Below are 14,957 nucleotides of genomic sequence, written 5' to 3' on the forward strand. Positions count from 1 at the left end.
TGCAATCCTGGGAAGTGCCTGGGGAGTAAGGTCACCAAACTGTGAAAGTGGGAAATCAGCTGATTCTGTTTTTCACCTTAAGGATCTTGTGTGGTGTTTCTGTTCTGAGCGGTGCTGTGAGATAATGGGGCTTATCACAGAGCTGTCGAGAGGTTTGCTGAAGTGTATATTGCTGCAGTATACATTATGCTGTAGAAATTTAAATTAGCATCTCATGAAACCATTTATAGTAGAATTGATTGTTGTTAAAATGATAGCGGCAATGCTGAGGCGTTTTGAATATTAATGATTTCTCTGTGATATTAATAGAAGTAACTCAAGAAATACAGAATGATCCAGAATTGGCTCAAAGGTAGAAGACAGAGGGTGGTGGTGGAGGGTTGTTTTTCAGACTGGAGGCCTGTGACCAGTGGAGTGCTACAAGGATCGGTGCTGGATCCACTACTTTTCATAATTTACATCAATGATTTGGATGTGAGCATAAGAGGTATAGTTAGTAAGTTTGTAGATGACACCAAAATTGAAAGTATAGTGGACAGCGAAGAAGGTTACCTCAGATTATGACGGGGTCTTGACCAGATGGGCCAATGGACTGAGGAATGGCAGATGGAGTTTAATTCAGATAAATGCGAGGTGCTGCATTTTGAGAAAGCAAATCTTTACAAGACATATACACTTAATGGTAAGGTCCTAGGGAGTGTTGCTGATCAAAGAGACTTTGGAGTGCAGGTTCATAGCTCCTCGAAAGTAGAGTCGCAGGTAGATAGGATGGTGAAGAAGGTGTTTTGTATGCTTTCCTTTGTTGGTAGAGTATTGAATATAGGAGTTGGGAGATCATGTTGGGGCTGTACAAGACAGTGGTTAGGCCACTATTGGAATATTCTGGATTAGTGGTGCTGGAAGAGCACAGCAGTTCAGGCAGTATCCAAGGATCAGCGAAACCGATGTTTCGGGCAAAAGCTGCCTGAACTGCTGGGCTCTTCCAGCACCACTAATCCAGAATCTGGTTTCCAGCATCTACAGTCATTGTTTTTACCCAGTTTTGGAATATTGTGAGCAACTCTGGTCTCCTTCCAATCGGAAAGATGTTGTGAAACTTGAAAGAGTTCAGAAAAGATTTACAAGGATGTTGCCTGGGTTGGAGGATTTGAGCCACAGGGAGAGGCTGAATAGATTAGATTACTTACAGTGTGGAAACAGGCCGTTCGGCCCAACAGGTCCACACCGACCCGCCACCCACTCATTCTCCTACATTTACCCCTTCACCTAACACTACGGGCAATTTAGCATGGCCAATTCACCTGGCCTGCACATCTTTGGACTGTGGGAGGAAACCGGAGCACCCAGAGAAAACCCACGCAGACACAGGGAGAATGTGCAAACTCCACACAGGCAGTCGCCTGAGGCGGGAATTGAACCCGGGTCTCAGGCGCTGTGAGGCAGCAGTGCTAACCACTGTGCCACCGTGCAGCCCACAGGCTGGGGCTGTTTTCCCTGGAGCGTCAGAGGCTGAGACGTGACCTTATAGAGGTTTATAAAATCATGAGGGGCATGGAAAGGATAAATAGACAAAGGCTTTTCCCTGGGGTGGGGAAGTCCAGAACTAGAGGGTATAGGTTTAGGGTGAGAGGGGAAAGATATAAAAGAGACCTACAGGGCAACTTTTTCATGTAGAGGGTGGTACATGTAGGGAATGAACTGCCAGAGGAAGTGATGGAGGCTGGTACAATTGCAACGTTTAAGAGGCATTTGGATGGGTGTATGAATAGGAAGGGTTTGGAGGGATGTGGGCCAGGTGCTCGCAGGTGGGATAGATTGGGTTGGGATATCTGGTCGGCATGGATGAGTTGGACCGAAGGGTCTGTTTCCGTGCTGTACATCTCTGTGACTCTATGACTGTAAATGCGCTTTAATCTAAAAATCGAAACTCCGCAGGACATGTTGTTTTGTTAAAATTGCCACAATTTCTTTCATTTCAATCAGATTAACTCCATTGAATATAGAACTGCAATAGAAAGTGCATGTTGTCCACACCCCATTTATCAGAAAGTGGAAGTATTTCAAATTGGTTTATGTACGTCAGTTTGATTCCATCCTTGCGTGACTGTCTGTGTGGAGTTTGCACATTCTCCCCGTGTCTGTGTGGGTTTCTTCCAGGTGATCCAGTTTCCTCCCACAATCCAAAAATGAGCAGGTTAGGGTGGTTTAGCCATGCTAAATTACCCATAATGTCCAGGGGTGGGTTAGCCATGGGAAATGTGGGTTTATGAGGGTAGGGTAAGGGTGTGTGTCTGGGTGGGATGCTTTTTAGAGGATCAGTGCGAATGGCCTGTTTCTGCATTTTAGGTCCCCAATAGTTCTATGAATATGATAACAACAAAAGCAATTTAGCCGAAAAAGAATGATTTTTGTTTTGAGGTAAAGCATATCGTGAATGAGGTCAAAGTCACAACAAGTCTCACTCCGTCACAGGATGTACTCATTATTGGCAAGACCAACATCTATTGCTCCCCACTCCCCCCACTCCATTGCACTTGAGAAGGTGGTGGTGAGTTCCTTCCTTATCCTGCTGCAGTCTCTGTGTGTGTAAAGATGCACACCCAGTGGTCCTAATGTCCTCCAGGGAAGGAAACTACCATCTTTAACCGGCCTGACCTACATGTGACTCCAGACTAATAGTATTGTGGTTGACTCTGAACTGCCATCTGGGCAATTCGGGATGGACAATAAATGTTGGCCTAGCCAGTGACGTCCATATCCTAGGGGTGAATCAAAAAAAGCTATTTGTGGTTAAAAAGAATCAGTTGTATTCTCTGAATTGGGGAGGCACGGTGGCTCAGTGGTTAACACTGCTGCCTCACAACACGAGGGACCCTGGTTCAATTCCAGCCTTTGGCAACTGTGTGAAGTTTGCACATCACCCCCCTCCCCCCTCCCTGTGTCTGTGTGGGTTTCCTCCAGGTGCTCCAGTTCTCTCCCACAGTCCAAAGATGTGCAGGTTAGGGTGAATTGGCCATGCTAAATTACCCATAGTGTTAGATGCATTAGTCAGAGGGAAATGGGTCTGGGTGGGTTACTCTTCTGAGGGTTGATGTGGACTGGTTGGGCCGAAGGGCCTGTTTCCACAACTGTAGGGAATCGAATTTTAAAAAATTGCGAGTCTCAGCAATCAAGTAGATGAACCCAGATTGCTCAGGACCAAGATGGAAGGAAATTGCATCACATTGTGAATGTTTGGAGTTCCCTCCCCAGAGTGCTGTGGATACTCCATGTTGAATATGGGGTCCAGGTTCCTCAGGGTTAGAGATATTAGAAGCAAGTGAGCAGATCGAATTTAAACCCAAAATCAACTCTTGGTTGATGGAGCGATGGTCTACTTCTGTTCCTGTTTCTTATGTTCTAAGCTGTTGGCGGGAACGCAAGGAAGAAAATCAGGGACAATGATGACTGCAGCAGATAAGACTGACTAGCGAAGGTCAATATCACTCCTCCTTACCTGATGAAGGAGCATCGCTCCGAAAGCTAGTGCTTCCAATTAAACCTGTTGGACTATAACCTGGTGCTGTGGGATTTTTAACTCTGTTTCTCTTGACCACCTGAACATTTAGATTGTGACAAAGCCTCATTATTTCCTTTTAATTGTTGCGTTCTGGTTAAGGTGCACTTCTTGGAAAATCACAAAGCAAGGCAAATTGTTAGGTGAAGCAGATAGTTTCAGTACTAATTTAATGCCGACCCATCCCGTGCCATACTGTCTGTCGATTGTCTGTCTCTATGTATTTAAATAACAGCTGTCTCACTCAAAGCTGGTAAAAAGGGAGTGAGTAACTGACCCAGTGACACTCTAACTGTAAATAAAGATCTTTGTGAAGAGATCTGATTGTGTTTCACTTCGATGAAACTCAAGGGTAAAACAACTCTTGACAACAATATACAAAATAAATAATGCATGCCATAATATTTGCCGTGCATTACATGGCTACTGTACACATCCCAGTGTCCAAGATTGAATTTGTGTGTGATATATTGGCGTTATTACATATAACTGAATTCAGTATACACTTGGAAAGGCAAATTCACCCAAGAACTCTTTATATAAGCCAATACAGAAGTCAGTGTTTGGATATAAAACTGAAAAATGTGGCAATACAAAATTAGTTCATTCTGCATTGTTTGTGGAATTCTGTCATGGATGGTTTTTTGGATTTTTTTTATATATAGGTGTCAAAGAAATGTTTAGCACCAGCAGGAAGTAGATCCATTCTATCAAATGACTGTTGCCCGTGTTTTTATAGGTACACCAAACTCAAGCTCCAGACTAATCAAGATACCCGGATCCCTGTTAAAAAGTAAGTGCTTTCTCGTCACCGATGGACCATTTTGTAATCTTACCATCTGCATCGACGTTAGGGTCATTATGTTCACACGTTTTTCAGTTGGAATCATGACACTGAGCAGGAAGATCCCAGGCTGCACTGGGCGGCTGTTTACGGTCTGGTCAGACAGCAGGAAAAATTAGTGGCATATGGCCAAATGCAGGCAAATGGGACTAATTCTGTTTGGGAAATCTGGTCAGCGTGGCTGGGTTGGACTGAAGGGTCTGTTTCCATGCTATGTGACTCTGTGTGATCACACTCAGCAGGAGGTAAAGGGATTTCATGAGGCTGTTAACTGGAATGGAAATTTTCGCAATCTGGATCAGCTGAAGTTGCTTTCTTGCTTTGGAACAAAGGCCGGGGAGATTTAATGAAGATGTATAAAATAACGAGGGGACAAGGGCAGATGGATAGGAAGGAACTGCAACAGAGAGGCCAATAAACAGGTCAGATAGGTTTAAAGTAACCAGTGGTAGGATTAAAATTAGAGGTGTAACTTGCTCATGCATAGCGAATAGAGATTTGGAACTCGTTGCTAATCTATAAGATAGTTGGACTGCAAGGGTTACCCTCAAAGTTTTGGAATAGTTCCGCCCACTGAGCTATTAATCACTAGCTACTCAGTTTTGTTCAGTGTTGCTCAGTTCTACAATCCAGAACCATGTTGCTCAGTAACACTTCTGATCAGGTTGTTTAGAAAATATCTGTGCTTAGTTACCACCTCTTCAGAGGCAACAAGAAACTCTTACCTACAGTTAATGGAGATAACCATTGCTGGGCTAACCCAGCTTGTTATCTGGCTATTATGTGACAAACTCCTCCTCCTTTTGGTGGGCAGCACGGTGGCACAGTGGTTAGCACTGCTGCCTCACAGTGCCAGAGACCCGGGTTCAATTCCCGCCTCAGGCGACTGACTGTGTGGAGTTTGCACATTCTCCCTGTGTCTGCGTGGGTTTCCTCCGGGTGCTCCGGTTTCCTCCCACAGTCTAAAGATGTGCAGGTTAGGTGAATTGGCCATGCTAAATTGCCCGTAGTGTTAGGCGAAGGGGTAAATGTAGGAGAATGGGTCTGGGTGGGTTGCGCTTTGGCGGGTCGGTGTGGACTTGTTGGGCCGAAGGGCCTGTTTCCACACTGTAAGTAATCTAATCTTTTCTGATTAATAGTGATTTCTTCACTACTTAATACAAATAAGCCCCACAGATTGGTTATGCAAGAAGACTGGTAGCTAACGATCTATCCTCAATTAAAAAGTTATTAGGTCTGGGCTGGGGACATTTCTGACACCAACTATCTGAAAGGGTGTTAGGGACAGAAACACTCATTGTCTATTTCCAAACCATTTGGATGTGAGTTACCCTGAACCACAGGGCGATAAATAAGGAGCTGGGTCATGGCATGAGGCTGGATAAGCTCTTTATTGACACAAATTCAGCGCTGTATGTTTTTCTGTCTCACTATTAAGTTGCTGGTTTGTGCTGGGTAACAATAGCACACTTCTGGTCCTCTTCCACAAGTACCTGATGAAAGAGTTAGTGCTTCCAAATTAATCTGTTGAACTATAACCTAGTGTTGTGTGCACTTTGCCTCAGAATTTAGGGTAGGGAGCTAGGGATCAGCCAGTATGTCCATTTCCAATCGTCAATCACTGACGTGGATATTGGGCACAGGCAGGAATTGGAGCTTCTTTGAAACACTAGTTTGTTTGAATGGCTTCCTGGGATCAGCTGAGTAGGCCTCTACTTGACGAAACAGACAAGATACTGGAGAAGTCTCTTTCTTGTAGGGAAAGTGGGTACTGCAGATGCTGGAGATTAGAGTCAAGATTAGAGTGGTGCTGGAAAAGCACAGCAGGTCAGGCAGCATCCGAGGAGCAGGAGAATTGACGTTTCGGGCCAAAGCCTTACATCAGGTTCTTGTGGGGACCATTCCCTTGAAAAATCTGCACTTACACAAGAAATTAAAAGGGAACCAATATTGAGTAAAGAGTGAAATAGCCAGTAGAATTCCAGGACACACAGTGAGATACCAAAATGAAAGAATTAATTTCTCATTTCCAAATTGTTGGTTTCCTCCACAGATTATTGTTTAGATTTAACAGCACGTTACCGGGACTGAGGAGGGTTCGAATTACTAGGAGAGGCCAGCTAGGCTGGGATCTTTCTCCCTGGAATGCAAGAGGCTGGGGGGGAACATTATAGAGGCTTATAAAATTACGAGGGGCATGGATAGGGTAAGTAGCCCAGGTCTTTTTCCCAGCGTAGAGGAGTCCAAAACTAGTGGGCTTAGGATTAAGGTGAGAGGGGAAAGATTTAAAAGGGACCTGAGGGGTAACTTTTCACCCTGGGGGTAATGCATGTATGGAGTGAACTGCCAGATGAAGTGGTGGAGACAGGCACAATGACAACATTTAAAAGTCAGAAGCCATATGACACCAAGTTATAGTCCAAAACCTTTATTTAAAATTACAAACTTTCGGAGCACTGCTCCCTCACCTGACAAAGCTTCGAAAGCTTGTGATTTTAAATAACCCTCTCAGATGATAACCTGGTGTTCTGTGACTTCTGACTTTCTTTGTTCACCCCAGTCCAACATCTGCACCTCCACATTACAACATTTAAAACACATTTGGACAGTTACGTGGATAGGAAAGGTTTAGAGGGATATGGGCTGAATGCAGGCAAATGGGACGAGTTCAGTTTGGAAACCCGGTTAGCAGGGATGAGTTGGGCCGAAGAGCCTGTTGCCATGCTGTATGACTAGATTTTGTATTACATTATTTCGAATAAAAACTCCTAAGATGAGCGCATGGTGCCCTGTGTTAAAAGGCAAGCTTTTTGGGCTGTGACCCTGATGTTACTGTGTAACCAGAGGTGAGGAGATTGTTATGATGGCGTGTGGTCTTTTCTGTAATTTTGCCCACCCTGGGGATTGGATCGTCACACATCCACAGTTAGTTTAGACCAGACTACCAAAGTCAAAAAGACACTGAGTGCTGAAGACATGAACATGAGTCATTGCATTGACCATGGATAGTCCACACCTAAATGTCAGATGTTCTCTTGCTTTGGAAACAATTTCTTGAACACCTCATCTTTACATTCCTCCTTTCAAATTCAGAAGCCATGAACTTGCATACAGACTGCTGTCGTTATCCATCCATTACAGGTCAGAGTTGAGTGGGGAGGATGAGTGAACCCAATTGACTTTTGTCTTAGAACCTTTGGTGTGTTAGGTTGAGCAGTGTTACCCAATAATTTTCCTGCTCTGACTCCATTTTGAGGCTTGAACATTGTTGTGATCTTCCCATCATCCCCAGTGAAACTTGAGAGTGCGGGATTTAAGGATTGCAGGACAGGGAGTTGTTATGACTCAGTCAGAGATCCCCAGAGGCTATTACTGTCCCAGACCTCTGTTTGGATTTTGGACCAAACGTTGGGAAGGGCCTGGTGTGATCTCCCCTCAGTTCAGTAAAAGGACGATGGCAGACTTGGTGAAACAGTCCTTTGTAAATGGGTTGGGTGGGTCACAGGGATTTTTCTTTTCCTCTGCTATTGTTTTTGATGCAATTAAATGCATTGTAAGAATGTTTTAACTTCAAGTGTCACAGGTGCTGTCTTTCCTTCCTCTGTGCAGCATTTTCCGGATGTTTTCTGCTGATCGGAAACGTGTAGAAACTGCGTTAGATGCGTGTGGTCTTCCATCTGGCAGGGTAAGCACCTTCAGCCCTTACACCTCATTATGAACCAATTCTGTGCGTGCATTGTAAGAGATAGGAGCAGGAATAGGTCATTCAGCCCCTCAAACCTGATGATGGCTGAACTGATTGTTGCCTCAACTCCCCTTTGCCTGTCTCTTTAACTCTCTTTCAGTCAAGATTCTGTCTGTGTCTGCACAAAAACATATTCAGTGACCCTTCCTCCAGCGCTGTCTGGGGAAGAGACCTCCAAAGACTTTTGACCCTCACAGAAAAAAAATTCCTCATCTCCATCTTAAATGGAAAGAACCATTATTTTCAAAGTGTACCCCTCAGTATAGTCTCTCCAATGAGGAGAAATATCTGTACACCCTGTCAACAGCCCTTGGAATTTTAGATGCTTCAATAAGATGGCCTTTCATCCTTCTAAACTCCATTGGATACAGACTCAATTTCTCAGGTGCATCAGAGGCTGAGGGGTGACCTTATGGAGGTTTATCAGATCATGAAGGACATGGATAGGGTAAATAATCAAGATTTTTTTTCCCAGGCTAGTGGAGTCCAAAACTAGAGAGCACGGTTTTAAGGTGAGAGGGGAAAGATTTAAAAGGGACCTCAGAGGTAACCTTTTCACGCAGAGGGTGGTGCATGTATGGAATGAGTTGCCAGAGGATGTGGTGGGGGCTGGTACAGTTACAACATTTAAAAGGCATCTGGATGGGTAGATGAATAGGAAGGGTTTAGAGGGATATGGACCAAATGGGACTAGATTAGGTTCGGATATCTGGTTGGTGCAGATGATTTGTACAGAAGCGCCTGGATCAGTGATGTATGAATGTGACTCTCCAAACCCCTCATCCCAGGAGTCAGTCAAGTGAACCTTCTCTGAACTGCTTCTAGTGCAATTATGTACTTTCTTAAATAATGAGACCGAAATTTTCCACTGACACATACAATTAAATACCTATTTCTTTGTTCCAGCTAGCTACAAAACAGAATTCAGTAAGATCCTTATTATCTCTTCAGAAATATTCTAATGCAATCAGTCACTTTCTAAATAAAACACCTCCACACCATTGTTTAAAAAAAATCTCAGTTCTCCCCACCTCCCAGTGTTAATAGGGAATATAGGAGGAGGCCATTCAGCCCCTTGAACCCATGTCACCATTCAATGAGATCATGGCTGATATTAGATTACTTACAGTGTGGAAACAGGCCCTTCGGCCCAACAAGTCCACACCAACCCGCCGAAGCGCAACCCACCCATACCCCTACATTATCCCTCATCCCTTATGTGACCTAACTCCATGCCTTTTGCCCATACATCCCTTCACAACTTTGCTTAACACAAATTTAGCTGAAAATGTGTTGCTGGTTAAAGCACAGCAGGTCAGGCAGCATCCAAGGAACAGGAAATTCGATGTTTCAGGCCAGAGCCCTTCATCAGGAATCAGGAGAGGGTGCCAGGCAGGCTAAGATAAAAGGTAGGGAGGAGGGACTTGGGGGAGGGGCGATGAAGATGTGATAGGTGGAAGGAGGTCAAGGTGAGAGTGATAGGCCGGAGTGAGGTGGGGGCGGAGAGGTCAGGAAGAGGATTGCAGGTTAGGAGGGCGGTGCTGAGTTCAAGGGAATCGACTGAGACAAGGTGGGGGGAGGGAAAATGAGGAAACTGGAGAAATCTGAGTTCATCCCTTGTGGTTGGAGGGTTCCCAGGCGGAAGATGAGGCACTCTTCCTCCAACCGTCGTGTTGTTATGTTCTGGCGATGGAGGAGTCCAAGGACCTGTATGTCCTCGGTGGAGTGGGGGGGAGAGTTAAAGTGTTGAGCCACGGGGTGGTTGGGTTGGTTGGTCCGGGCGTCCCAGAGGTGTTCCCTGAAGCGTTCCGCAAGTAGGCAGCCCGTCTCCCCAATATAGAGGAGGCCACATCGGGTGCAGCGGATGCAATAGATGATGTGTGTGGAGGTGCAGGTGAATTTGTGGCGGATATGGAAGGATCCCTTGGGGCCTTGGAGAGAAGTAAGGGAAGAGGTGTGGGCGCAAGTTTTGCATTTCCTGCGGTTGCAGGGGAAGGTGCCGGAAGTGGAGGTTGGGTTGGTGGGGGGTGTGGACCTGACGAGGGAGTCACGGAGGGAGTGGTCTTTGCGGAACGCTAATAGGGGAGGGGAGGGAAATATATCCCTGGTGGTGGGATCCGTTTGGAGTTGGCGGAAATGACGGCGGATGATATGCTGTATAGGGAGGTTGGTGGGGTGGTAGGTGAGAACCAGTGGGGTTCTGTCTTGGTGGCGGTTGGAGGGGCGGGGCTCAAGGGCGGAGGAGCGGGAAGTGGAGGAGATACGGTGGAGGGCATCGTCGATCACGTCTGCGGGGGAATCTGCGGTCCTTGAAGAAGGAGGCCATCTGGGCTGTACGGTATTGGAACTGGTCCTCCTGGGAGCAGATGCGGCGGAGAGGAAGGAATTGGGAATATGGGATGGAGTTTTTACAGGGGGCAGGGTGGGAGGAGGTGTAGTCCAGGTAGCTGTGGGAGTCAGTCGGTTTATTGTAGATGTCTGTGTTGAGTCGGTCGCCCGAGATAGAAATGGAAAGGTCTAGGAAGGGGAGGGTGGAGTCTGAGACAGTCCAAGTGAATTTGAGGTCGGGATGGAAGGTGTTGGTAAAGTTGATGAACTGTTCAACCTCCTCGTGGGAGCACGAGGCGGCGCCGATACAGTCATCGATGTAGTGGAGGAAAAGGTGGGGTGTGGTGCCAGTGTAGTTGCGGAAGATGGACTGTTCCACATATCCTACGAAGAGACAGGCATAGCTGGGGCCCATGCGGGTGCCTATGGCAACTCCTTTAGTTTGAAGGAAGTGGGAGGATTGGAAAGAGAAGTTATTCAGGGTGAGGACCAGTTCAGTCAGTCGAAGGAGGGTGTCAGTGGAAGGGTACTGGTTGGTGCGGCGGGAAAGGAAGAAGTGGAGGGCTTTGAGTCCTTCGTGATGGGGAATGGAGGTGTACAGGGACTGGATGTCCATCGTGAAGATAAGGCGTTGCGGACCGGGGAAGTGAAAATCATGGGGGAGGTGGAGGGCGTGGGTGGTGTCCCGAACGTAGGTGGGGAGTTCTTGGACTAAGGGGGACAGAACCGTGTCGAGTTACGCGGAGATGAGTTCGGTGGGGCAGGAGCAGGCTGAGACAATGGGTCGGCCGGGGCAGTCAGGTTTGTGGATTTTGGGCAGGAGGTAGAAACGGGCGGTGCGGGGTTGTGGGACTATGAGGTTGGAGACGGTGGATGGGAGATTCCCTGAGGTGATGAGGTTATGGATGGTCTGGGAGATGATGGTTTGGTGGTGGGAGGTGGGGTCATGGTCAAGGGGGCAATAGGAGGGGGCGTCCGCGAGCTGGCGTTTGGCCTCAGCGGGATAAAGGTCAGTGCGCCAAACTACTACCGCGCCTCCCTTGTCTGCCGGTTTGATGGTGAGGTTGGGGTTGGAGCGGAGGGAGTGGAGGGCTGCACGTTCTGAGAGTGAGAGGCTGGAGTGGGTGAGAGGGGTGGACAGGTCGAGTCTGTTAACACAAATTTATCCATCTCCGATTTACAATTAACAACTGACCCAGTACTCACTGCCACTTGTGGAAGAGAGTCCCAAACTTCTCCCACCCTTTGTGTGTAGAAGTGCTTCCTCACATCTCTCCTGAACAGGGGCTTTTCCTAACGAAGGGCTTATGCCCAAAATACGGATTATCCTGCTCCTTAGATGCTGCCTGACCTGCTATGCTTTTGCAGCACCACACTCTCCACTCTCATCGCTCCTGAATAGTCTGGCCCGAATTCTCAGACTATGCCCCCTAATTCTTGAATCCCCAACCAGTGGAAATAGTTTATCTACCCTGCCTTTTCCTATTAATATCATAAAGACTTCAATCAGATCATCCCTTAACCATGTGAATTCTAGAGAAAACAGACTAATTTGCCTAATGTCTCTTTATAATTTAACCCCTGAAGTCCAGATATCATTCTTGTAAATCAAAGGCATGCTCCCTCCAAGACCAATACCTTCCTAAGGTATGATGTCCAGGTCTACTCACGGTCTCCAAGTGGGATCGAACCAGAGTTTTGTATAACTGCATCGTAGCTTCTGCCTTCTCATTCTCCAATTAGCTAAACCCATTTAAAAAGTCCCAGGATCTGGATCTAAATCTGCATCTTTGCTAATCACTTCTTCCCTGGGGCCATTCCCTTTCTGTGTAACAAATCTGATTGAAATCTCTCCCCTGTTTCTTTTGAAATGTACTGTTTGCAGTAAAAGATTAACTAACCAGGATTAAAATATTACCTCCGCCCACAATCAGTGGAGGAGGTGAAAGACAGACAGATCAAAGGAGAAAATAGTTTTTACTTACCTCCCTGTATCATTCTATTTAATTATCTACCTTAGTGTGCTCAAGAGAGGTTGATTTATTTGGACACTGCTGCAGTGATCAAATCAACTGAAGCATCACGGAGTAACTTTGATGAATGACAGACCTCACACACCTATTAATTGTGTGTAAAGAGGGATTATTAGAGGGGACTCTAGCAATTGGGTTACACATTAACAAACAGATCTGCTATGAACTTTTACATTTCCTCTTCACTGATCCAAACAGAATGAACATTTAATTGATTAATATGGATTTAAATTGACATGACAAGAGCAGGTCAGAGGCTGGGAATCCTGCAGTGAGTAACTCACCTCCTGACCCCCCCAGGCCTGTCCACTATCCACAAAGCCTAACTCAAGAGTGTGATGGAATGCTCCACACTTGCCTGGATGGTGAGCTCCAACAACCTGACACCATCCAGGACAAAGCTGGATTGGCACCACATCTACAAACATTCACACCTTCTTCCTCTGACGCTAAGTAGCAGCAGCGTGTACCAACTGCAAGATGCACTGCAGAGATTCACCAAGGGTTCCTCAGATGGCACTTTCCAAACCTACAATAACTTCTATCTAGAGGGACACGGGCAGCAATACGTGAAAACACCTCCTCCTGCAAGTTCCCCTCCAAGCACTCACCGTCCTGACTTGGTAAAGCCTCAATGTTTCTTCCCTGTTGCTGGGTCAAAAATCCTGGAATTCCTTCCCTGACAGCATTGTGGGTCTACCTACAGCAAGTGGACTGCAGTGGGTCAAGAAAGCAGCTCACTCCTACTTTCTCAAAGGCAAATAGAGGCAGGCAATAATTGTTGGCCAGCCAATGAAACCCACATGCCATGAGTGAATAAAAAAAATCCTTCTTTTTCCACTTGAAGCCCTCGTCAACAGGTTGGGGCAAAAGGAAGTGTTTGAAAGGTAAGGGGAAGTTTTACAATACTGGTAAAAGGAAGACTTGCAGGGGTCTGTGCAGGATGTGTCTGATTCAGGTCATTCTGCAGGAGACTGGAAGATACAGATGGCATGTCTGATTTACATTATTCCTGGGAGATGGTGTCACGCAACAAGGTTTGGTATCTCTTCACAGTCCAGATGTGTGGCACTGGAAAAGCACAGCAGGTCAGGCCGCATCCAAGGAGCAACAGAGTCGACACATAAGCCCTTCATAAGGAATGTGAATCCTTCACAATCCCTCATTACATTTGACCGTTGTTGAACTGTTGCAGGGTCTGTGTTGAAGTTTCTCCCTCCGTGCTGTTGTGTAGATCATCTACAGGCTTTTGGCTGAGTGAGATTGAAGGAGAAAGGAAACAAAGACGGAAAGTGCTGGAAAAACTCAGCAGGCCCGGTCGGCTCAGTTGGCTGGATGGCTGGCTTGCAATACGGAGTAATACGAAAAGCTTGGGTTCAAATCAGAAACGGCTGAGAAAACTCAACAAGTCTGTGGAGAGAAAGCAGAGCAAACGTTTCAGGTCTGGGTTCGGTGACCCTTCTTCAGAAGTGATAGTAGTTAGAGAAAGGACCAACCAGCCCAACCACCCCGTGGCTTAACACTTTAACTCTCCCTCCCACTCCACCGAGGACATGCAGGCCCTTGGACTCCTCCACCGGCAGAACATAACAACACGACGACTGGAGGAGGAGCGCCTCATCTTCCGCCTGGGAACCCTCCAACCACAAGGAATGAACTCAGATTTCTCCAGTTTCCTCATTTCCCCTCCCCCCACCTTGTCTCAGTCAGTTCCCTCAACTCAGCACCGCCCTCCTAACCTGCAATCTTCTTCCTGACCTCTCCACCCCCACCCCACTCCGGCCTATCACCCTCACCTTGACCTCCTTCCACCTTTCACATCTCCATCGCCCCTCCCCCAAGTCCCTCCTCCCTACCTTTTATCTTAGCCTGCTTGGCACAGTCCTCATTCCTGATGAAGGGCTTATGCCCGAAACGTCGAATTTCCTGTTCCTTGGATGCTGCCTAACCTGCTGTGCTTTAACCAGCAACACATTTTCAGTAGTTAGAGAAAGGTCAGTATGTGTGCGAAAGATGGGTCGCTGGGCCTGAAACATTTGCTCCTCTTTCTCTCCACAGACTTGTTGAGTTTTCTCAGCCGTTTCTGATTTGAACCCAATGTTTTCGTATTACTCTGTATTGCAAGCCATCCATCCAGCCAACTGAGCTGACTGGGCCTGAAGACAACAAATGCTGGAGATCACAGCGGGTCAGACAGCATCCACGGAGAGAGAGAGAGCAGGCTAATATTTCCAGGCTAATGTTTCGAATCTAGATGGCTCTTCATCAGAGTTGATTGAACTGGGGAAGGGATAAGGTTCATGCGATCGTGAGGGGAGGGTGGAGAGTTGGGGGAGAAAAGGTGTTGTTAGTGCAGGATAAGTGATCGGAATGTGACAGTGGCAGAACAGTGGTGTGTCGAATTGTCAGGCTGGGAAAGACAGATAATCCCCTGGAGTGAGGGAGGGTGGG

At 46.6% G+C, this 14,957-nt stretch overlaps 1 protein-coding gene across 2 annotated transcripts in view; it reads left to right on the forward strand.

Moving 5' to 3' along the window:
- The window catches only part of LOC132819522 (1-phosphatidylinositol 4,5-bisphosphate phosphodiesterase beta-1), an 893,680-nt gene that overhangs the window by 516,402 nt on the left and 362,321 nt on the right, over positions 1–14,957 (forward strand). For both annotated transcript variants that reach the window (XM_060831077.1, XM_060831078.1), the window contains exons 6-7: positions 4,296–4,349; positions 8,010–8,085. In XM_060831077.1, coding sequence (XP_060687060.1) covers positions 4,296–4,349; positions 8,010–8,085 — 130 coding nt within the window. The remainder of the gene's footprint in view (positions 1–4,295; positions 4,350–8,009; positions 8,086–14,957) is intronic.

This window comes from Hemiscyllium ocellatum, chromosome 10 (genome assembly GCF_020745735.1).
Source record: "Hemiscyllium ocellatum isolate sHemOce1 chromosome 10, sHemOce1.pat.X.cur, whole genome shotgun sequence".
NCBI classification, from domain to species: Eukaryota; Metazoa; Chordata; class Chondrichthyes; order Orectolobiformes; family Hemiscylliidae; genus Hemiscyllium; species Hemiscyllium ocellatum.